At 49.0% G+C, this 23637-nt stretch overlaps 1 protein-coding gene across 4 annotated transcripts in view; it reads right to left on the minus strand.

Moving 5' to 3' along the window:
* Positions 1-1652: 1652 nt before the first annotated feature.
* SPON1 (spondin 1) overlaps positions 1653-23637 on the minus strand; it is a 251096-nt gene continuing 229111 nt past the window's right edge. Inside the window, exons 8-18 of one of the 4 annotated variants that reach the window (XR_012015539.1) lie at positions 16084-16285; positions 14914-15054; positions 14368-14443; positions 13255-13437; positions 7801-7971; positions 7549-7716; positions 6687-6851; positions 5105-5368; positions 3169-3339; positions 2502-2604; positions 1653-1840 (exon numbers count right to left, since the gene is read on the minus strand). Coding sequence is in view for 2 of the 4 variants with exons in the window: in XM_072793985.1 (XP_072650086.1) it covers positions 3176-3339; positions 5105-5368; positions 6687-6851; positions 7549-7716; positions 7801-7971; positions 13255-13437; positions 14368-14443; positions 14914-15054; positions 16084-16285 (1534 nt within the window). In the remaining 2 variants the exon portion in view is untranslated. Of the gene's footprint in view, positions 3340-5104; positions 5369-6686; positions 6852-7548; positions 7717-7800; positions 7972-13254; positions 13438-14367; positions 14444-14913; positions 15055-16083; positions 16286-23637 lie in introns of all 4 variants that reach the window. The other 3 variants (XR_012015538.1, XM_072793985.1, XM_072793984.1) reach the window with 3 other exon arrangements.

The following is a 23637-nucleotide window of genomic DNA, read 5'->3' on the forward strand; positions in this document are numbered from 1 at the left end:
TTTGAACGCAGGTTCCGTGTGCTCAGCCGTTGTAGGACTCGTGCTTCTCCGCCCCACCGAGTGCATAAAACCTTCCAAACCAATGGGGATCTAAAGTGGGGATGCCATTATTTAAATTTAACATTTTAGTACAGATCTTTTGCTCACATTTCAGAGGATTCAAAATGAATTATCTTCATGCTCATTAGCATTCAGTTGCTATTTATAGTTGTGCAGCGTCTCCCTCACTTTCAGAAGGGACTAATTAATTTCACTCATTTTCCCCACTTTGGGGCAATATGTAGAATAAAAATCAATCATTGTATTATTAGAATTAACAGCACCAAATAAAGAGTGGAATGAATGTGCCTTCCTTGATTCTGCATTGTAATTAGGAATTAGACATTTATGTTTACTCTTATTTGGACAGTAGTGTCCATTTCTTTAGGGTATATTTAACTCTAGGGGGGAAAGGGGACTAACCATGCAGTCCTGGTACCCTATGATATTTAGCTCCTTTAATCTGCTGCCGGAAACCTGTGGACTGTTAGGTCACAGAGATTGTTTGATGTGGAGAATTATCGTGTATTAACATTTTATCCATCGATATGACCTGGACTGAGTTTCTGGAGAATTGTAGTCCTATCAGAATGTGTAATGTGCTTTCCCTTCCCAGCAGCAGTATATAGACTTTGAGTATGCCTAAGACATGTTTAATACACAAAGTTTAAATTATAAACAGCACAGAGTCTTTAATTTTTTCAGTTCTGGGTCTGAAGAAGCCCAGGCTTTATTCTCTTTTGCTACAAGAGATTTCCTTCAATTAATGGAGTGGCAAGGAAGGTGCCAGGTGAGTGACCCCTTGTCTGCTTGGGGAATAGATCTCTGAACTTACTGTCATCTTCAAATGTGGATGTAAATCGGGTTACAGCTGGTTTGGCATTGGTAAAAATCTGTACAACAATTATAGCTCCTCTTTATGGGTGTTTTTTACTGGGTGTCTTATCTATTTAATATCTCATTTGGAAGTTGAAACATATTTCATTTTCATAGTAAAAAGTCTTTATTTCCAAAGGTTTGGTTGCCAGGAGAACTATAAACTACCTAACCCAAGACTTTGGTAAGAAAGAGATTTGATGCTTCTTATTAATTCCCCCTTGCAAAAAGAACTGTAACACTTAAGTAGTAAGAAACAGGTTACACATTCTTGGCCATTAACCAGTGACCAGGTTTTAAGTCTCCAAAATTAAGATTTAAAAATGTGTCCCATAGAGACCTGATAAGAACATGAGACACTAGGGTGGCTTGTCCTTAGACTTATTTAGGAGCCACTGATTTAAGGAATTTTGATTCTTCTTGGGTTGAAAATAAGTATGCCTCTAGATGGCCAAGAGTTATATTGGCTAAGGGGGCAGATTCTGTATCAAGACTTTTTGTCCAAATTAAACTTACTTCTTTATATTCTCCTTTGTGGGGCAGGATAGCAATTCATGTAAGGATTACAAAAATAATATTGGAAACAACTCAAAGTTCCAGAAGACTCAGGGATGTGGTAATCATGGCCCTTCTCCAGTGAGGGAACAAAAACAGTATCTTTTGCTGAAGATGGTTCAGGTAGAGAATAACCGAAAAAGGCTCAACCTTCTGAACACTTAATTTAAAAACACAGCAGACCGACCCAAATGAGTTTTTTATTGAACAGTCTCTGATGTTAAAGAAAATACAGATTCAGGGCTATACCATATATATGTTGTGTTTGGAAATATCTTGACGTGTTTAATGCAAATTCTTAAAGTAGTGTATTCAAAACATTGTATGCATCTCATCCATGATACATATTTGGATTAAGCATAATGAAAACCTGCAACAGAAATGAAACAGTTTTAACAATAAATCAATGAGTAAAAACTGATGTGCTCAGCTCAGTAAAATGTCCTTTTACACGAATTCTTGGTAGTCAGAATCCCTGAATTTGAGGCTTTATGAGTGCTCAGAAGGGGATGGAGAACCACGGCCTTGGCTACGTGTGTATGGGAGGACCAGAGCCCTGGTGTGGAAAGCTGAGGTAAAGTTTGGCTTCCCCCCAGATTTTCCTACCCAGCCTGATTCTGGAATATTCCTTTCTCCCTCGATTTCTGTCTGTCTTGGTCTCTGAAACCCTTTTTCTCTCTACATATAAAACTTTGATTTTTTTTTTTTTAAAACAAACAAAAAAACCCCTTTGAAGTATACATAGTAATTTTGTTGAAGCAATGGCCTGGTGGGATGTGGGCAGACGTTATGTAACTAAAAGATGTTTTCTTGGTAGAACTGGTTTGAAAACTTCAAAGTCTAGATGTGTGTCAGAACATTTTAAAAGCGCAGGTTTGGGACTGCTAGAGAGGCCAGTTTTGCTGCTTTGGCCCTGGTTCTGGTAAGGGTGTATGTCACAAGGTTTATAAGGCTGGCTTCCCAGGAGAATTGTGCCCCCCCCCCCCCCCCAAAAAAAAAAGCTAGGGAAAAATACTTTCTAGACTTAGTACCTTTTACCTCAGGTAGAAGAATTGGCAACCTTACATTCCATTAAAGCAGCCATCATTTCCTTTCTCTGGGATAGCAGGAACCAATATTAGGGGAGATGAATTTCTGAAAGAAAAGCCGCCCTACATCAGTGCTCTTCACATCTACCAGCTGTGTTTTCCCCACGAGGAGACTTAAACAAGGGACCTAAAGTTCCACTAAATGGAAGGACACGGGCGAACAAGAGGTTCCTACAAGAGCAAGCAGGCCGAAGGCAAGAACGAGAGGAAGCTGCGCTCTCCGTCTGGGCAGGGCTGTCTCCTCCCTGCTGTACCCCGAGACCGAGGCATGGACTCCCTCCCACACCCAGCTGCCTCTCCGCGTGGAGGGCCAGGCTTTTGTCGGCGGCCCAGGTGGATGCTCCAGAGGGACACATTTCTGTCTAGTACAGGGTGGCAGACGCTTCTGTGCTGCAGGAGGGCCAGCAGGGGACGAGGGAGCCCCGCGCAACCTGTGCCTACCAAGCGTGGACAGAAAGGATGGCCCTGGCATCCACAAGACTACTGGGCGGACCGGACCGCAGAAATGAAAACTAGGGTATACGGTTTAAATTGCCTTAAACAACAAGCAAACAGACACTCCAGCCATTGGCGACTGTGCAAATCTAGGGTGCAGCCGTGGAAAACTTACACCCTTGTTAACAAGGGTGAACATTGCACGCTCTGATCTCCTTCTTGTCCTTGCAGCTGGTAAACTGGGAGCTTTTGAACCTCTTCTTGACAGTCATGTAGCGTTCCTGGATCCCGCCGCCACACAGTTTGGTGCATTCCGACCAGGCTGTCCACGGGCGCATCCTACAGCCTGGAAGCATGAGAAGGCCTGGTTAGGCTAGTAGGAATTGGGAGACCAAACTGAATGCTGAATTCCAGTATACAGCTGTCAGATTGCCTGGTCTTGGCTTCTTTGCTCTTGTATGAAATGATGGGTTGAGTTACACAATGGTTAGAGAGTCCTTCTTAGGGACCATCAGCCCCTCTGTGACCGAATGCTAGAAATGCCCAGAAGTGCTTTGCAGCATTTCCCATCAAGGGGCAAGAGTCTGTATCTCCACCTCTAGAATCTGAGCTGCTCTATGACTTGATTTGGACAGTGGGACATGAGCAAACAGGGCTTGAAAAAGGCTGCTGGGAACACTCCCACCACCAGGTAAGCAAGCCTGGCTAGACTGCTGGAGAGAACATATGGAGAGAGGCTCCAGCCAGCCCTTTGGAGGCCCCAGAAATATAGGTGAGGCTGGTCTAGACCTTCCAGCTGAGCCAGCCCAAGTCACTGACCCACATAATCATCATCATGATTTTGATGGCTTGTGGATGCAGTTAACCACTTTCTCCTAATGCTTTGTTCCCCCTGTACTTGGCCTCCTAAATGCTAAGTAAATTCAAGTATAATTTGTTATTTTCCCTACACAGATAAACATGCCTCCCTCAAAGAAAGCTTCCCAGGGGTGCCTGGGAGGCTCCGTCAGTTAGGCATCTGACTCTTGATTTCAGCTCAGGGTCATGAGACTGAGCCCTGCACTCAGTGGCAATCTGCCTGAGGTTCTCTCCCTCTGCGCTGTGCTGCCCCCGTCCCCCCTTCCCCCTGCCATCCCGCTCACTCTTATGGGCTCTTTCTCTCACTAAACAACAAAAACACAAAACAACTTTCCTGACTCCCAGAGGTAGCTCTCCTAAAGAAGTGTTTCCATGGCCCTCTGTATTACTCTCGTACAACTAAGCATGTTTGACTCTCCATCCAATACTATGCTAAGTTTCACGGAGAAGACCATGGCACAGCGCCTGCCTGGCACATAGTTGGGCTTAATGAACGTTTGTTGAATGGCTGACCGCGTAGTGTCCAAAGCGCGCCCCACTCCTTAACAGAGGGGTAAGTGAACTAGCAGGTAGCTCTTCCTATCTGTTTTTCTCATTGTCCTTGGTGGAGGTGAAATGTCTTAAGAAAAAGAAAAGGGTAATTTGAGCTGTATCATTTAAAATAGAAACTCAGCATGCCCCTTAACCTTCAGTTTTATATGGCGTCTTCCTCACCCGCTCCAGGGAATCCAAACACCATCGATCAGCCTATATACCCAGGACTGAAACCTGAAATAACTCATTATTTCATCCATTTGCCAATGATACTGCAGTCTTCGCTTGTAGACCAGCTTATTCAACAGTGAAGTCCCAGGCTCTTTTTTTTTTTTTTTTTTTTAATGCTAGTGTAGGGGTCACGACCCCTGTGTTTTTCCTGGGCTACAAACACAACTGGCCTCTGTTTTTGCCATCCCCAAGCCATTCAACACTGGTCTATTATTAAAGCCCCTCTTGCTTAGAACCTCCTGCAGAATCAAGGCTCAAATCCTCAGCAGCCCACTGGACTTTTTATGGTTTGGTCCCCACCTCTCCAGCCTGGTTCCCGTGCACTCTGCTCCATCTGCCTCATGCTCTTTGGCACTTCTGTGCCTTTGTAAGTACTATTCTTGGTGCCTGAGATGCCTTCTTCAACTCGCAAACTCCTGTCAGTTCAAGAGCTGCTCTCCTCTCCCCTGCTTTAATGCTGCCCTGAATGCCAGGCTTGAGAGTGATACCTGGGAACTGCTCGCCATCAGACTCTTCCCGCAACTGCTCGCCCCTCCGGCTCTCTCGGGCCTCCCTCCAGCGCAACTTCTGGATGGATGGGTTTTTCAGGCATTTCCGGATGCGGCACTTTTTTCGCTGCACAGTCTCTGGGCAGGGTGCACCTCCAAACTGAGGCTCCATTTGGATCATCCGGGTTCGAATCATGTGGCCTTTCCCGCAGGACTTGTTACATTCCGACCACTGGGACCACTCGGTGAGCTCACAGTCAATGGCTGGCAAGACACAGATGGGCATGAGTGTATCTCATTCATGTCTGAAACAACATATGGCCCTTTACACCTTACTGTGAACATCTCAACACAAGCCTGTGAGAAATGCAGAGAAGGTGCTGTTAGCCCATTTACAGAAGAAACTGAGGCTCCTAGAGCATGCCGACTTCATCCAGCCCACATGGTTGGATAGTGGGGATAATGGTATTTTCCCCATTAGGTTGTGAGGAGAAGAGGAAATAATGCTCCCAGCCCTATTCCGGGTGCACAGTAAGTGTTCAATCTTTCTTCTCCCTTCAGTGCACCCTGTGAATCTATGTTTACATGGGTAGCTGTCTCGGTCAGAACTTCTGGAGCCCCAACTCTGGGATGAACTGGGATGAACACGGGGTCAGTCTTAGTTATTAAGAGCCTCAGGCTCCTTTAGTTTGGTGGTCTGGGTCTCCTTCAACACCTGACAGAGTCTGGTTAAAACAGCTCAGGAACTGTAGTATGGAACATCCAGGGCGGCCTAGGCTTGTCCGGTCTAGTGCTTGACACTTGGTACCAGTTACATGGTTCAATCCTCAGAGCAACCTAGGAAGTGTTTCCTGTGATTTTACAGGTAAGGGACAGGGGTGCTAAGTCACCTGCTGAAGGTTGTGCAGCCTGTAAGGGGCAAAGCTGGGACTTGCACCTAGGCAGGCAGCCTGAGTAAGAACAAGAGGGAGCATGAAAGACCAAGTGCGTTTCAGAAGAAGCCAGAAAACCTCCTAGCAAATGTGTCTTTCTACCTCCTAAAAGAGAAACTCACTTCGAAGACCAGCCAGAGAAATGAGCTCTCTCTCCTTGGAGGTTAGTGCCCACGAAATACAGCTCATCACAGGGATTGGGGACAAGTTGGGGTTGGGCACTGAGCTTTCCATGGCTCATCTTAGCAAGGCTGCAAACCACAGGAGTCACTGATGTAATGTCCACCCTTGGGTCACAGGTAAATGGTCCCGGGGAGAAGGAATAGAAGAAGCATGGAAAAGCCATGGATCAGGCAATTGTGGAGGTGGGGAGGGCAAGTCCTACGTGATCAGGCATCTGGAGCCCCTGCTAAGTGGTTTCCATCCCACTGGACTTCATAGCTTGTAGTTGAGGTGGGGTCCCCTCTTGCTATGAAGGACATTGAGAGGTCAATAGCTTTGTTAACACAGAGACCCAAAGCCCATGTTCTTTCTCCCCAGCAGGCAGCTGGGTTATAGGATTTGGCAGTAGGATCTCCACCCAGTGCTGGGTAACTGGAGAACTGGGTTGAGGGTGCTGGGAGGGGGGCACCGGGAGCTCCAGGACTTACGGCATTCAGGCAGCATGCACTTTTCCACTTGCTCTAGCTCCTCGTTACAGTCCCCAAGTTCGGCCAGAGACTTGAGCATCCGCTGGCGGGTCCTCATGCCCTTCCCACAGGTCACACTGCAGTCACTCCACTCCGACCATGGGGACAGCAAGCAGGGGATGGTATCTAGGCCAAGAGCCACGGGTTGCCTCTGAAAACAGGCTCTTTTGACTTTCTTTGATCTCCTGTCTCCCCTACCCTCTGTCTCCCACTCTAGCCCCTGGAGTCAAGTGAAATGGTCTGGCTTCAGGTAACCCAAATGAGCAAGAAATGGTTCAGCTTCTTGTCACTCTCCTGCCTCTCCCCTGGGGGTCAGGACGTCAGCTGTAATTCAGTAATATGAATACACAAGTCCCCCACCCCCGCCCCGAAACACAACCCAACCCCCAAGAGCCATACAATACATTTTTGTACACTTGCTGAAATCCCTAGTACATGGATGTCCCTAGTACATGGATGTCCATGTACTTGTGTGCATGTGTATGCTTGTGTGATGTGTGGGCCTGTGTACATTTGTGCATAGAGCAGGGGACTGAGGACTGGCTGTCCTCCCTGAATATTACTATACCCCCACCCTCCGCACCCAAGACACTCTGGGGTTCTATAAAACACAGCCGCAGAGGCCGGCAGCTTGCCATCTCAGCATTGCTCAGGATGTCCCCCAAGGGAGGCCCCTCCGGGTCTCCTTCATGGCCCTTATCTTGCAAGGACAGTGGGCACATTTTCTCCCAGCACCCTCCCAGCCTCTGGCCTTGTTGCTGGGGTTAGTAGGGGTGCTGTGATCCTCCACACCGCCCCCAGCCCCTGCCCCACACCCACTCACGACACTCGGGCATCATGCACTTCTCTGCCTGGGATGTCTCGGCCTTGCACATGGAGCCGTCCGCCGGGCTCATCTTGACCATGCGGTGCCTCTTCTTCATGCCCATCCCGCAGGTGGCGCTGCACTCATCCCACTCGCCCCACTCGGTCATCAGGCAGCTGCTGGGAGCTGAGAGGCCAGCCCAGTTGGAACCGCATCCGGCGGCCTCAGGAGCACCGCCCCACCCCCACCTGCTGGGCGCCCCCTACTCACAGCACTCCTCGTTGACCGTGCACTTCTCCGTCTCCTCAGTGGGCAGCGTGCACACAGAGCCGTCCTCGGGGAACTGCTTCACATACCTCTCCCGGGACCGCATGCCCATGCCGCAGGAGATGCTGCAGGGTGACCAGGTGATCCACTCGGACATGGTGCAGGTGGAGCCGTCTGCAACACACGAGCAGACGCTGCAGCCTGTGCGCCCAACTCCCCAAGGGCAGCAATCGAGAAGGAACTGGTGACTTTTTCCCACTGCATATTCTTGCCTCTTTTGCCTAAGTTTAATTCACCATATAGTTGTGGGTTTGTTTCTGGGTTTTCTGTGCTGTTCCGCTAATCTATAGGTCTATTTTTGTGCTAATACATGGTTTTGGAGGGGGAAAAAGGCAGTCTCTTCAACAAATGGTATTGGAAAACTGGAGAGCTGCCAGCAAAAGAATGGAACTGGATCCTTTTCTTACACCATACACAAAAATAAACTCAAAATAGGGATCTAAATGTGAGACCGGAAAGAGCACAGGCAGTAATTTCTGATATCGGCCATAGCAACATTTTTCTAGATAGGTCTCCTGAGGCAAGAGTTAAGAGCAAAAATAAACTATTGGGACTACATTAAAATAGAAGCTTCCGCACAGCAAAGGAAACAACAAAACAAACAGGCAGCTTACAGATTGGGAGAAGATATTTGCAAATGACCTCAAATAAAAGTATCCAAAATATATAAAGAACTTGTAAAACTCAACACCCGCCCCCCTCCCCAGTAATCCAATTAAAAAATGGCCAGAAGACATGAACAGACATTTCTCCAAGATGACCTACAGATGGCCAACAGACACAAGGAAAGACTTACCATGGGAATGTAAATCAAAACTAAAATGAGCTATTACCTCACACCTATCAGAATGGCTAAAATAAAAAACACAAAAAATAAGTGTTGGTAAGGATGTGGAGAGAAAGGAACCCTTGTATAACGTTGATGGGACATGCAAGCTGGTGCAACCACTATGCAAGACAGTATAGAGGCTCGTGAAATAGAATTATTGTAGGGTCCAGTAATCACACTACTGAGTATCCAAATACAAAAACACTAATTTGAAAGGATATACGCACTCCTATATGAATTGTAGCATTATTTACAATAGCCAGATTACGGGAGCAGTGTAAGTGTCCATCACTTGCTGAACGGATAAAGATGGGGTGTATGTATATAATGGAATATTATTTATCCCTATGACAGACTGAAATCTTGCCAGTTGCAACAACATAGACGGTGCCAGGGAGTATAATGCTAAGTGAAATAAGACAGATCCCATGGGATTTCATCACTCAGTGCAGAATTTCAGAAACAAAAACAAAAGGAGTCTTTTTTGGTTTGCCTCAACTACAGACAAACCAATAGTCATTAGAGGGGAGGGGGATTAAGAGTACTTATGACGAGCACTGAGGAATGTACAGAATTATTGAATCACTGTATTGTACACCCGAAACTAATGTAACGCTCTATGTTAAATATCCTGGAAGTAAACCTGAAAAAAGAATTGGGTGGCATTGAAGGAGAGTTAGCAGTTGAGGATGGAAGGGAACTTAAAAGGTAGATACATCTTGAAACCAGGAATTATTCTCTAAGAGATCCCCACTTTCCAGACTCATGGGCCACTCAAGATTACTCCTTATTCCATGACAATGCATTTGAAAGCTGCTTGAATGGATAGAAGATGTTTTATTATACATCAAGTAAAATTTAAGATAAATCATAATCTCAAATCCTACTTGTAGATAGTCTAGGATGTATCCTACACCTAAGACCATTAAATAAAATGAAAAATTCCCTTCCTCAGTCACTAACTGCATTTTAAGTACACAGTAGCCATGTGTGATTAGTGGCTACCATTTTGGACAATACAGAACTCCTTCATCACAGAAACTTCTTCTGGACAGTGCTAGAAAGATATTATATATATTCTGAGATACCGTGTAAGCTCCTTTGCTCTGAGCAACCAGAGATTTTATAGTTCTTGTCTAAAGCTGCCAGTTCCCGGTCTAGAAGAATGGATGAGAATTTGGTTCCTGAGGGTAAAGATTGTGACTGGCTTTTGGACATAGAGACCTGAGGACGGACACTGGATGGATCTGTACCCAACCAGCAGATTACGCTCCGTGACCACAGACCTCTCATTGCCTCTACTGAGGCTGGTTACAATGGGGAGCAAATGGTGGGACGGAGCGGGAATGTCTGTGTGTGCTAGAGGAAGAACGAGGAAGGCAGTATAACCAGCCTTCTCTGTTGATATCTTGGGCTGTATGTGCATTGGCTCCTATCCTGGTGTTAGCAAAGGCCATCGTCATGGAGGAGATACTCTGGAGCTTGGTGGAAAAGATAATCAGAGCTCTCGGCATGGCCTGGTAGGCCTGCTTCCAAGTAGTGGTGGGGTGCTGCTCCTGGTGGGAACACAGGTGTGTGTGTCGGCCCGCTTGTTCTTAAAAAGCACTTATTCATATGGATAAAGGTGTACGTACTAAATGCTTTGAAAGCTTAATGGTATGTTCTGAAGTTAAAAGGATGTGTAAGACCTGGATCTTGTTCTACTTTAGAAAGAGATGGGCACAATAATTCCAGGTATGGAAAGTATGATAAAGGTAAGCCCGCCCAGGGAATTGAACATAAAAGGGAAAAAAAACTCTTCTTGGAGTTGAGGGGTGTGTGTATGTGTGTGTGTGTGTGAAGATTTCACCCAAAGGGCACATCTGGGTATACTTTTGTTGGGTAAAGGATATCCGCATTTAAGGTGAAGGGAAAGCTGATGCAAACACCCCTGTATAGAGTGTTCACATACATGGTATTGGGAGACGGAGCTAAAAAGAAGGATTGAGTGTGAGTCCAGCCTGCATATGTCTGCAGCTGTCATTAGCACATGTGTGATGTCTAACACATGGTTGTTTAACCTATGAGCAGTGCTGGTGGTATGTGTAGTAAGATGTCCCTGCTGGAACCCACGTTAGACCCAAAGACAAGGCTACCTAAAGGCAGCATGTATGTACCACCGAACAAGAACATTATGTTCCAGACTCAGAGTGGTTAGGGGTACAGGTCTTGACAAGTCCTAGGTCAGGCTTTCCAGGACCTGGCAAGAGATTACCCTGGAAAGGGGGAATCAGTCACCCCCCTACTAATAGGAAGCGCTCCCTCCACTCTTCTGGTGTCCACCCTCCCCCCCACAGCCACCCCAAATGGCTGTCCACAGGTGCCTTTATTGACACTGTAACTAACATTCACTGTGTGGCTGTGTGGCAGCGTGCTCCTTTTCCCCAGTCTCTACCCTGGCTCTCTGCAGGACTGTTTTCCTAGTAAATGAAGCTGAGGATTTTGCATGTGGGCAAGAGGGAGCCACAAATTTTTCAGCTGGGGAGTGACGTGATCGGATCTTTGTGAAAGATCCCTCTGGTGGTGGCCTGGAAGGTGGGCAGCAGCGTGGGATGGAGGTGGGGTCTGATGATGAGGCCTGGCCTAGAGGGCTGGCCCAGAGAAGTAGGAAGAAACCAAGATGTAGTTGCTACAGTAAGATGTACATTTGTGTAGTTGTAGAGTTCCTTCCGAACGTCCAGAGGGGTCTCCGCTTCCTTCCTATTCTAACCACTCCCCAAATAATCAAGTGAAGAAAGTAACTGGGTGTGGGCACGAGAGAACGCTATCTGGCTTTGAGTGGGATAGCTTCTGGAGAGCATGTACACCAGGCACAAAAAGCAGGCACAATCACAGAAATGGGAAAAAAAAATCTAACCTAAAATTCATAGGGAGTCTTAAGGGCCCCTGAATAATTGAAATAACCTTGAAAAAGAACAAAGGTGTAAGATTCATACGTCCTACAAAAATTTACTACAAAGCTATAGTAATCAAAACCGAGTGGTACCGGCCTAGGGACAGACGTAGAGACCAATGGACAGAGAGCAAGACTAGAAACAAAGTCTCACATAAATGGGCAAATAATTTGACAAGGGTGCCAAGACCATTCAATAGAGGAAGGACAGTCTTTCCAGTAGACGGTGCTAGGAAATCTGGGTATCCACCTATGAAAGAATGAGGGTAGACTTTTACCTAAGATCATATTCCAAAATTACCTTGAAATGGATCAGAGACCTAAACACCAGAGCTAATACTGTAAAGCTCTTAGGAGGAAACACAGGGCAAAACCTTCACGACGTTGAATTTAGCAGTGATTTCTTGGACAGGACACCAAAGGCATAGCAACCAAAGAGCCAAACCAGATTTCATGAAAATTTGGAACTTGTACAATAGGACGCTCTCAAGAGTAAACGGGTAACTTAAGGGAGGAGAGAAAATATCTGCAAATCTGATAAGGGATTAATATCTAGAACACATGGGGATGGAAAGGTTCACTCCCCTCCGAAGTGCCTCTCAAAGGCATGAATGGCAATAAACCAGCGTGGGAGTACAGGCCGGAGGGGTATTTAGGATCACCCCCAGGAGGAGCCGGAGGGTGAATGACCTGCACTGGGTGAGCTTCCTTCAGTTACCCTCGGCTTGGAAGTGGTTTTCTTCCTTCCATAAACCAGCCTTTGGGCTCCCTATTGCCCCACATGGCACCTCTGAGATAGTTAAGATCAAAGTACAGAGAGAGTCTAGATCTCTCTAATCCAGTCCAGGTGGAGAGAGCGAGCGGGCCCTGCAAAGAAGGTGGCTGGGCTGACCTCTGCACAGCTGGCAGCTCAGTGCCATTCCGGAGCTTGAGCCATCATGACGGAGGTGGCACAAGCTCATAGCTCGAGCCTGATCACTGAGCAGATGCAGAGAGAGTTCTTGCCATCAGCCCAGAGGCCCTGACACAGGAAGAAGGTGCTCGAACTCGGGTGGAAGTGAGACATGAGGGTCCACAAGTGACACAGAATTAGGGCACCGGCTCTAGATCCAATGTTGGCCAACCTGTTCACCTGTTTCTTACAGAGACTGGAGTTAAGGCCCAGAAGCAGGCTGCTTGTTCCGTTTGTGATTTGTCATAAGATGTTTGCTAGCTCTTTAGTGACTGATGTATAATTGATCCCGTGGCTGGGGAGGGAGTTGGGGAGACAATCAAGAATTCTTTTGGGGGCACCTGGATGGCTCAGTGGATGAGCGTCTGCCGTTGGCTCAGGTCGTGATCCCGGGGTCTGGGGATTGAGTCCCCGCAGGGAGCCTGCTTCTCCCTCTGCCTGTGTCTCTGTCTCTCATGAATAAATAAAATATTAAAAAAAAATTCTTTTGCTGTCCTAAGACCTATAGGTTTTTAGAGCCCTCAAGACATTGTTGGAGATGGGGTCTTCCCTAGTGGTCGCCACCAGCCACTAGAGTCCAGGGCCTGGTGCCCTCCTAGGGACACTATGTGGGGCTGGCAAGGCAGTAGCACGTCCCTTCCTCTGGCTCGGACAGCTGCTTGCGCCCCTGGGCCGCGTCCTCACCTTCATCGCTGCAGCCCGGGCCCATGCAGGGCTGGAAGTCTTGAGTGTCTGGGCAGGGGACACTGAGGTCCAGCTGCGCCTTCAGCATGCGTTGCCGCATCCTCTTGCCTTTGTCACAGGTGGAGGAGCTGCAGGCGGACCACGGGGACCAGTTGGAGTAGATGCAGGTTTCGGGAGTGTCATCTGGAAAGAGTATGTGACAGGTTTTCCCTGGGAGCCTGTGGACCCTGGGGCTGGCCCTGTCACCGCACAAGCTCACTTGGGGATAAGAATATCGCCGCTGGCTGACCTGCCTCAGCAAACCTGGGTATTCTCGGGGTGGAAGCAGCTATTCACATGCCTGTAAAAATTCTAGTTTAATTGTTCCCGTAATATCTAAACAACAGAGAAGATCCTTTAACTACCCCTTCCCCTCAACCCATGAGGGGCTTTTCATGTCTATCCCTCTCCTTGGCAGGCATAGCACAGGCCATGTTGTTGTTTCATCGTCTCAGTGACCCTATACACAGGTGTCCTGTAAGGGAGCGGTGTTCACAGAGCACGTACTACACACTGACATCATTCCAAGAACTTCACATGTTTTATCCCGCTGGATTCTTAAAACAACTCTCAATGAGGCAGGTGCTGTCATTATCCCCATTATACAGGTAGGACACCATGGTGGGATATGAGCTGCTTGCCCAAGGTCACAGGAAGAGGCTTGGTTGTGTGGCTCCAGATCCCATGAGAAAACAAGCTCAAGCCCTGGCTTTGCCACAGCCTCTTGACTGTAGGATCTGGGCCTCCCTTCCTCGCTGGGCGAGTGGACATGTCCACACCTGCCTCACAGGCCAGTGCCCCAAAGCAGAGAGTGCTGGGGACACTCTGACCCCACGCAAAGGCCCGATACCTAGGAACACATACTCCGATATCCTACTTACTCCAACTCCCTTATACGTGGTGCTGAGTCTTGGCCTTATTTTGGATTATCTTCCACGTACAAGTCCTCAAGGATGAGCTTACCAAGTCAAAGGACACTATAGTTCCGCAGCTCTCAAAACCTCTTAGAAAATGGCTCTCCCAAAAGGTATTGCCAGTTCACTTTGGTACCTGCAGCAAGAGACAACTACATACCTTCATCTTTCTCTTCTGGAGCCAGATCTGCTACGATATCATCGACATTATCAGGCACAATATTGCATTGTTCCCCCTGCAAAAGGAATTTTACTTGGAGGGCTCACATTAAGGAATGGCATGGGGGGGGGGGCAGAGGAAGGAGGACATAAAATCGGATGCTCGCCCCGTGAACAGATCCCAGGCCGTGATAGAATTCTGAGCCGACATTCACAATCAGACCGAAAGAAATGGCAAGAAAGCCACAGCCTCCCAGTCCCTGGCCCGTGGCAGACATTAGTAATCAACTATGGAACTCACAACGAAACCTGTTTGTCTGGATCGAATCATTCAACTGATGAATGATTCGATCATTCATCTTACTCTTATGTTTATTTTGCTCATTTAGATCTTATGAATAATTTGCAATGCTTATATGCCTCGGGTGGTCCAGAATTTCTGGAATATGCAAGGGACCCCATAATTCTAGAGCAGAAGAGGGTACAGTCTGCTTATAGTCCCTGTGGGAAGAGTCTGTCCCAGGGTGAGCTCTATCTACTTCATTACCTTCCGGGCGATTCTCTCGATGACAACTCTGGCCACTTGAGTGATGGACCCTCCCTCTGGATCGTAAAAAGGACTCTGAGGATGGTCCAGGCTGGTCAGGGGCCGGATTTTCTCCTGGGGGATTGTGGGCTTGTTGGGTGACTGTGGAGGGTGGAAAACAACACAGTTAAGGAGTGTGGGGAGCAAAAAAAAAAAAACAAAAAAAACAACAAAAAAACAACAAACAAACCACACAAGCAATCTGACTGTAATATGATCAGAACAAAAGCCCTGATAGGGATTCACAACAGCTGTAACTACTACTGATGTTCATGCAATTCTATGCACGCCGAACGTCGTCCAAGGAAGTTGGTGGCCTGTACTTTCAGATTCTCCCGGGCACGCAGGATTACATCCTGATGAAGAAAAAGTTTCAGAGAGGCCATCCCAGCTAGGAAACAGCTGAAGCGGGCTGGCCTGCATCCAGAGCTCTTCCTGCTACACCAGGTGTTGGCAAACTCGTCTGGAGAGGGTCGGATGGGAATTATTTTAAGGCTTTGTGGACCCTCCGGAGTCTGCTACCGTGACTCAATTCAGCTGCTGCAGTGACAAAACAGCCCCAGACAACATGTCATTGAATGGGGGCAGCTGGGGCTGAAAACCGTACTTACGAATCAGGTTGGTTGCCCCGACTTGGCCCACGAACCACAGTTCACCCAGGTCTATTCTAGATGGCCCTGGCCCTGGTTTTCTGATGGCTTCAGACTGCAGTGCAGTTGGTGTGCTATGGCTGAGAAATTTTAACATTGAGGACAGAATCCAAACTCCTTAACCTGGCTGGCTGGAAACCTCCAGAATCTGGCCCAGCCTAAGGTACGTACGTCAACTTCTGTTGTTCCCCACTCTCACCCCTTCTTTTGCCTTTTTTTTTTTTTTTTTTTTTGCTTCTGTGCCTGTTTCCTGCTGTTCCCTTGCTCACCTAGGAACTACTCTTCAGCAGATTTCTTCTCCGTGGCCTCGTGGCCAGCTGTGTGGGTCCTACTGCACGTGGTGTGTGAGGGTGAGACGCCCGCCTGCCCGGGCACACTGTGAGCTCAGCTACATCATGAGCGTCCAGGCCTCCCCCAGCGCACTGGGCACAGAGGAAGCACCCAGGAAGGGCTGTCGTCAGCACTGCAGGTGCACACCCACCTCGTAGGTCACCCCGCTGTCGGTGCCAGCGTCCCAGGGGATCAGGTCTTGTACCACCTTCTGGACCCAGCCACACTCCTTGGTGCACAGATCCTCCGCAGACAGACCCACGTTCCAGTCGGGGCTGGGGCCCATCATGGTCAGGAAGGACATCAAGTGGCGCGTCCTGTCCACGGAAAATTCAGCCGAGGGTGCTGCTCTCCTGGAAACCAAATACATGACATTAGGGGTTCCAGGGGTGCACACTCTGAGGGACAACTGGCCAGACCACGGCTAAAGGAGGAGAGGACAGAAGGAAGGTCTTCCTTGGTCTTCCACCGATCTCTGCCTTTGGCCCGTTTTACACCCTTTACTGTCCAGAGCCCATCATCCCCTGGCCACGTAAGGGGAGAACCACTGCTGCCACCCTACCCAGTTTCAGGGCACTCCGAGCACTGGCTGGTTCCTCTGTGCTTACGGTTCGGCTCTCCCTGGAGGGGGCGCGCTGGGCAAGCAGGGCTTTTGTCTGTCTGACTCATGGCTGCATTTCCAGCGCCTACAACAGCGCCTGGCACAGAGTAGATGCTCAGGAAAAGTGTCTGAATAAGTGGGTGAGCAAATATCCCATGTTATTGTACCTGAACTCAACGCTCACCGGCCTGATGCCCAGCCCGGGTCCTGATGCGGATCATGGGGACGCGGGGAGGCGGCAGGGAGAGGGTTTGCGAGGCAGCCAGGGGAGTAGATGGGAGGGCAGGTCCACCTCCCCGACAAGGAGAGCCAGGGGACTAGGAAGCCGAATGGAAAAGGTCCAGGTGAGGAGTCGCGGCTGAGCTTACTGGTGTGCAGCTGGGTTCAGCCTCCTTGTCCCCCTTGGTTACTGGTTCCAGTCCCCACCGTCCTTTGATCGGTCCTCATGCTTGGGGGACTGAGGACGCTGACTGCTGAGTGACTTCCTGCTGAGATGGGGCGAGGGCCCGAGTTAGAGGAGTGCGAGCATCCGCAGGCCGTTAGAGCCCTTTGTCAGCTCCAGGGGGGAGCCCAGCGTCCTGCCTTATTACCAAGCCGCGTGCACCTTGGTTATTAGTGCTTGGCCCTACTTTCCCGAGGGCCTTCGGGGAGGTCTGTCGCAGCTGAGCCATCAGAGTTCTTGAGGGCAGCCCCCCCGACTCGCAGCTGCAGGTCTGCCAGGGGCTCACCGCGCCCAGCGCGCTCCCTGCAAGGTTCTCCCTGCTGACAGGCAGTGGGTGCCTGCGGGTTCTCAGAGCTCGGGTGGGAGGAACCCCCCGGCTCCATTCCCTTGGGTTTCATTGAAGAATGGGTGGTGTGCAGCAGCTCACAGCCCCCTGCCTGGACGGGGAGGCCGGAGCTGGCCCTCGGGGGCTCACCCTGCATGTCTCTGGGGACACCAAGTCTCCAGGATTGAGGGGCATGAGGCCACATCCATGGGGCACACCAGCCTACTGGGAGTGAGCTTACCCTACTGGGTGTACCCAGTAATATCCAACTCCCTCACATGAGCCCCATCAAGAACTCCTAAGTCTTGAAAAGGGTATAGAAAGAGTCTTCCGTGGAACATTTCATAGAGGCGTAAATCAAGCCCACCTGTAGGGCCCCTCCTACCCAGAGCGGAGCAGCCAGCAAGGCTTTTTTTCCCCCAAGTTAGTTTCTTCTCATATCTTTGCCAAAGTTCTTCTTTGTTTTTCCAGTTGGCTGGGGTCTCCAGGAAATATGTATCTCCATTGAACACCCAAGGCATTGGGCACCGCTTGGGTGACTTTGGCCACAAATGCAGCCCCACTGTCGTCTGAATTGTTAGCGGCGACCCAGACCTACGAATGATGTCGCTTAGAAGTGTTCTGACAACTTCTGAGGCCTCTGAACGGCGTGGGAAAGCATCAGCCCAACTTGCCTCTAGAAATACCGGCAAATACTGAAAACTACCTGTTGTTTTTGGCATCACGGTAAAGTCCACCTGCCAATCTTCTCCAGGTTCAGTGCCTAGAACTTCATAAGGGATTAGACAAAGTTCTAAGGTGTTTTTTTTTTTTTTCTTTTCCAACTCTTTTGGGGCAAGTTTTGCCATGGAGATAATATGAACTTATCTGACTTTCAATTACAGGCAGAACAAAAGTCTTGTATTGAATGCGTTTAATTCTAAGCAGATGCCCATTTTAATTGAACCAGCAACCTTAAATTAGCTTTAATACTGAATATTTTCAGTATATTTTATGGATGAGGAAACCCAGGCTCAGAGGGTTATGTTTCGACAATGCGTCCAAAGTCACACAGTTAAGTGGCAGACGGAGACCATGACCCAAGGCAACGTTAGCTCAAGATCAGTGTTCTTCTCGTCATCAGTTTCAAGTTCCTGCTCTCTGTCCCGTTTTCACTCTACTGAGATCTACATCGTGCCACAGGAGGACTGCACTGTCCTCACGGGGTTGCCTCCAGCAAGGCCCTGGGATCAGGGCTCCCACGAACTCACAGCTGGTTCCCTGGCCACGTCCTCCAGTTGGTGAGCAAGGACCCAGCTGCAGCACCACAGGCCTTTGCTTGACAACCCCCAAGCCACAAGGGGTGATTCTTCGACCTCCGTCTCAAGCTGCTAAGAAGAGGTCTTACTTGCAGCCAGGGCTGGGTGAGGTCAGGGGTGGTGACCCACCAGGGGGCTGGGGAAGGAAGAGTTCCACTCACTCAGCACACACCTGGTGGCCGACCGGAGTGATTTTATCTCCCACCCCCATGACAATCGTGTGGGGTTAGAATTATTATCCCGTTTTGTAGAGAAGCAAGCAAGAGTGTAAAGGTTAATGGACCTAGAGACACAGCTGGTAGGGGCTGAGGTTTAAAGGCAGCTCTGGCTGACTCTGTATCCCCAGCCTGCTAATGGTGGGGAATCCTTGGCTGGGGACCAACCCGTCTGCTCAGTCCAGCTGGCAGCTGGTGCACCTCAGCTGTGTGGGAGTCCCTGTGTGCTTCTGTGGAGACCAGCTGCTTCTGGCTGCCCTCACCTGTCCCCAGAAGCAATGACCCCAGACCTGGTTAGGCCTTGTGGAACTGGACCCTTTAGGCTCTGGAAGGCCAGACGGGGTCACGCAATGAGCAGAGAGGAACGGAAGCCTGGGTGTGCATCCTGGCACGCTCCCTCTTTTGGCTGCGTATCCTCGGGCAAATTACCAAAGCATTCTGTGCCTCAGTGTCCCAGTCTATAAAATGATGGCCTCCATATGTCTACTCCAAAGTTTTAGTGTGTTTAATGTGTTTAATTTAACTTGCACACAGTACTTAGTCCAGTGCCTGGCTCTGGAGCTCTTAGTACTATATTGAGAGAAGCCGTGGAGGGCATACAGAGCTCAGACAAGAGAGGCGAGGAGGAGGGAGGCCTTCTCGAGTAGACTTTACCTTGTAGCCTGCTGCCAGTCTAGGTTCCAGCACATGAGAGGGCGGAAGGGCCTGGCCTGAGCCCTGGCTTTGGCATCAGCAGCTCAGCGAGGCCTGGTGTCGCCTTCCTGTCCAGGCGCTTGCCTCCCACCCCACCCGCTGCCCTGTGCCCTGGCCAGACCAGCCTGGCTGCAGATGCCCTGTGCACTTGCATCTGCTGCCAAACTCATCTTCCGCAGTTTGCACAGTGTGGTCCCCTGGCAACTTGTTAGAAACGCAAAATTACTGAGCCCCACCCCAGATTTACTCAATGAGAGACTCTGGGGTAGGACCCGGCTTTCTAGTTTACCAACCCCACCAGGTGATGCTAATGCACCTTCAGGTTAAGAATCATAGGTTTACTCATCTTTCAAACCTCAGGTCAGGAGCCACCTCGTCCTGGAGCCTTTCTGATCTGAGACCAGTGGCCGTGGCCTGTGTTTCCACACGCTCCGAAGGTCTCTCGAGCTGTGCCCAAGGGCTGATTGACATCACTGTCACATGAGGTCTTCCACTTGTAGGCCGGGAGCTCCCTGAAGGCAGGCACCCTAAGCTTCACCCCAGGACCCAGGTGCCCCGCGGGAGTGTGGGAGGACGTGAGCTCCACGGAAGTCCCTCACCTGTCTCAGGTTCTTCGTCTGACACCCCCTACCTGCGGGGTTGCTGCGAGGCTGCAATGAGATGCTTTTTGAGGAAGCCTTTACAAACTGCTAACGCCCCGCACCTCCCTAGTGGGCTCTGCAGTTAGGCACAAATTGGGGGATTTCATCTTCTTTTCCCAGGTGTGCGGTTACTGGCATGTCAGTGAGTGGTTTTAGCAGCTTCTTTTTGTTTTTGATTTTTTTTTAAAGATATTTATTTCACAGAGAGAGTGTGCATGAGCAGGGGGAGCAGCAGGCCGAGGGAGAGGGAGATGCAGGCTCCCCACTGAGCAGGGAGCCCGATGCAGGGCTCGATCCCAGGACCCCGGGATCATGACCCGAGCTGAAGGCAGGTGCTTAACTGACTGAGCCACCCAGGCACCCCAGCAGCTTCTTTAAAGACCTGGCTTCTCTAAGAACTGCTGTCTGGGGAGCTGTGGCATTGCTCACCTGGGGGCTAACAGGACATGGTCCAGGGCCTGCCTTCCCGTCAGTGCCAGGCAAACAGCACGGACTCTCACTGGGCTGTCTTCCGCCCCAGTGCTCTTTGGCCTGGCCCCTGGGGACCCAGCAGTGCCTTGGCCACAGACTTCCTCTTCCATTCCCACAGAGACCAGCCCCTCCACTTATTACCTTCCCCTCTCCCTGGACATGTGGCTCTGAGTCAGGTTAGCCATTTGTACCCTGTAAACCATGGGTGACTAATCACCATGACAACATAAGAGGCGAAAGCCTCTCTACTCAGGAGTCCAGTCTGGGGAAACCGAGCCAAGCCAGACCCGACGCACCATCCTGATAACTCTGCTCAGCTGATGGATGTGACCCTCTGAGAGCCTCCCGTGTCTTACAATTTACATAAGTAAATTGTTCTCCGCAGCTACACTTTGGCCAAGTCTGTAACCTGAGTGGGGCTTTAAGGAATAGGAAATTTGGAGCAACCAATCCCTGCACAAAATGCCTGACCTTAGTGGGGTAATATGGCAAATTTGAATCTGTAAGGACCTGGGAGCATTTGTAGCAATTTTCTAGCATCTTCACTTATGCTCTGCTCTTTCCTCTTAGCCTTGGCGGGGACATTATGCCCTGACTCCCAGCTCATATAATATGTCCTGGAGGAAGCATTTCCTGACCTCTCCTCAAATTGTTTAGGCCTCCTGGTGCACTTTCCCAGAGTGCGCCGAGCTCACTCTTTCCTTGGGGTTTCTTGTTTAATTTCCATCTTATCCATTAGGTTCCAGTAGAGTGGAGACCATTTTTGTCTTGCTTACAGCTATATCCCAGAACCTGGTTTAGGAGTTGGCATGCAGTAGATTCTCCTCAAATATTTGTTTTAAATAAATTACTTCATTTAGGAAATGAATATGGAGCTCTTGTACTTCCTTTGACCTTCAAATTTAATTTAAAAATCACCTCAAAGTATTTATGACTTCTATAATAAAAAATGCTATTTAAAATAATGAAATGGGTAAGAATATATATGAGTTTTCTTTGGGAAACCCAAGGTTTGACTGGAGCTCTTTAATTTGTCCAAACCATCATAAAAATTCACATTCAAGCTTTCTTATATGCCATGTCTTCCCGGATGCGATATTCTGTGAATTTGGTTTTATTTTTCTATTCGGGATTTACATTTTTATCCGTTTTCTAGCAGAGAGAGTTGATCTGGCCATATCGTATAACAGAGTATATTATAAATCATGATAATTAAAACGGTGTCATATTCAGGATAAGAAAGAAATATAAATGAATGGCAAAGACTGGAGATCCCAGAAACTTTAGATAAGGTATCATACAAAGGAGACTTCACAAATAAGGAGGGGGAAATGGGAAGGTTGTGCAACAGTGGGGCTGGGCTAACTTAACTGCAATAAAAAAATAAAAAAGGGGGATTCGCATCTAATCTCGTACGCCAAGATAAATAAATTAAAAAAAAAATCCAGAGCTACATAGAAAGCAACCAGATTATAGGAAAAAAGTTGTTTACAGATCTGTGAGAGAAATGTTAATTTTCTCAGCTTTGGAACAATAAAGCAATCACAAAAGTAGCTAATTGAATTATCCACCAGCTAAAGACATCTGTGTAATGAAACAACAGTGTCGAATTAGAGAAAAAAATGGCAGGTTGACAAAAACGTCTCCGTGCAGTGTGGCTGACAAATGTGACTATCTGTAGTATGTCCAGAGCTGGTCCAGATCTGCCAGAGAGACACCACCACCGTCCCAACAGACACAGGACGGCTCTGAACAGACTGTGCACACCGGAGAAATGAAAAAGGAAGACCAAGTGAAGACAAGGAGAAGTGTTTCGCCTCTTTTACATTCGGAGAGGCAGTGTGGCGTGTCAAGAAGAACACAGGCTATTGGAAGAGGCGGCTGGATTTGAATCCGGGTTCAGCCACTCGCTAAGCTCTGTGCCAGGCTCTTACCCCAGTGCTCTTTGCAAAATGGGAGCATCCTCAGGCCGGCCCAAGGGCTTTGTGTGAGGCAACTGCTTGTGGTCGTGACCAGCACATCACAGGACTTGGTAAATGTTGGTTTTCTACTCCTTGAAGCTTTTCCAAACAGAACTTTGAAAAGCACCATAAAAGAAAAGAGGCAGTAGGGGACTTTTACGCTCCTTCTAAGAACTTGTTATTCCTTCTGAACCTGAGCCTCACTGGTGAGACTCCAGTCGCTGGCCGTTCAGATCCCTCATGCACTGGGTTGGGGCTCTCCTGTATTTCAAATAATCCCCAATAAAGAGCTTTCAAAGTTGCAGAAACTCAACCAAAGCACTAGAGGGCACCCGAGCCACGCGCTAGGCTGGACCCCCGCGTCGGGGGAGGCAGGTTTGAGCGCGGTTTCCTCGGGGAAAGCTGCTGCTAAGCCGGAGGCATCTAGGACTCCGGTCCCCCGGGCAGGTTAGGCCTGCCTCCTGCCCCTCGGGTCCAAGGCCAGTCTCTGCAAGACCGAGGACACCGACAGAGCTGGGCAAGTGCCACAGGAGGCAGGGAGGGCCGGGAGACCTTCAGCCCTGATCTGAGAGGCAGAGACAGACAGACAGACAGACAGACAGAGATGCCTCTGTCCTCGTGGGGCCATTTGCCTGGCGCTGGCCCTGCAGGGGCAGGATTTCTGGAGAGGGCCACCAGGGTCTCTAATCCACCCTCCCATCTGTCTGGGACACGGAGATGCTTGTCTTATTAAATATGAATTAAACAGAGTGGCTGGGAATAATGAAGGGGACTGTAGTCCCTGCCAAGATTCATTAGGACAAAAAAAACTATTTTGAAAAGTTCCAGGGATTCCTAGCATTCGGATTAAACCGGAGGAGTGGTGGAGATCCAGAGTCGATTTGCAGGAAACCTGGTCACTTTCTACCCTGGCGCCCGCAGAACTCGTGAAGGATGTGGGGTGTGCCCACAATCTGCCCTTTCTGTCTCCTCCTGCGCTCCGGCCCGGAGCTACGGCGGGGTTTACTGAGCTAAGCAAGGCAGCAGCGCACTTGTTGGGTCAGGGCTGTCCTTGGGGA

The sequence above is a fragment of the Canis lupus genome, chromosome 23 (genome assembly GCF_048164855.1).
Source record: "Canis lupus baileyi chromosome 23, mCanLup2.hap1, whole genome shotgun sequence".
Classification (NCBI taxonomy): domain Eukaryota; kingdom Metazoa; phylum Chordata; class Mammalia; order Carnivora; family Canidae; genus Canis; species Canis lupus.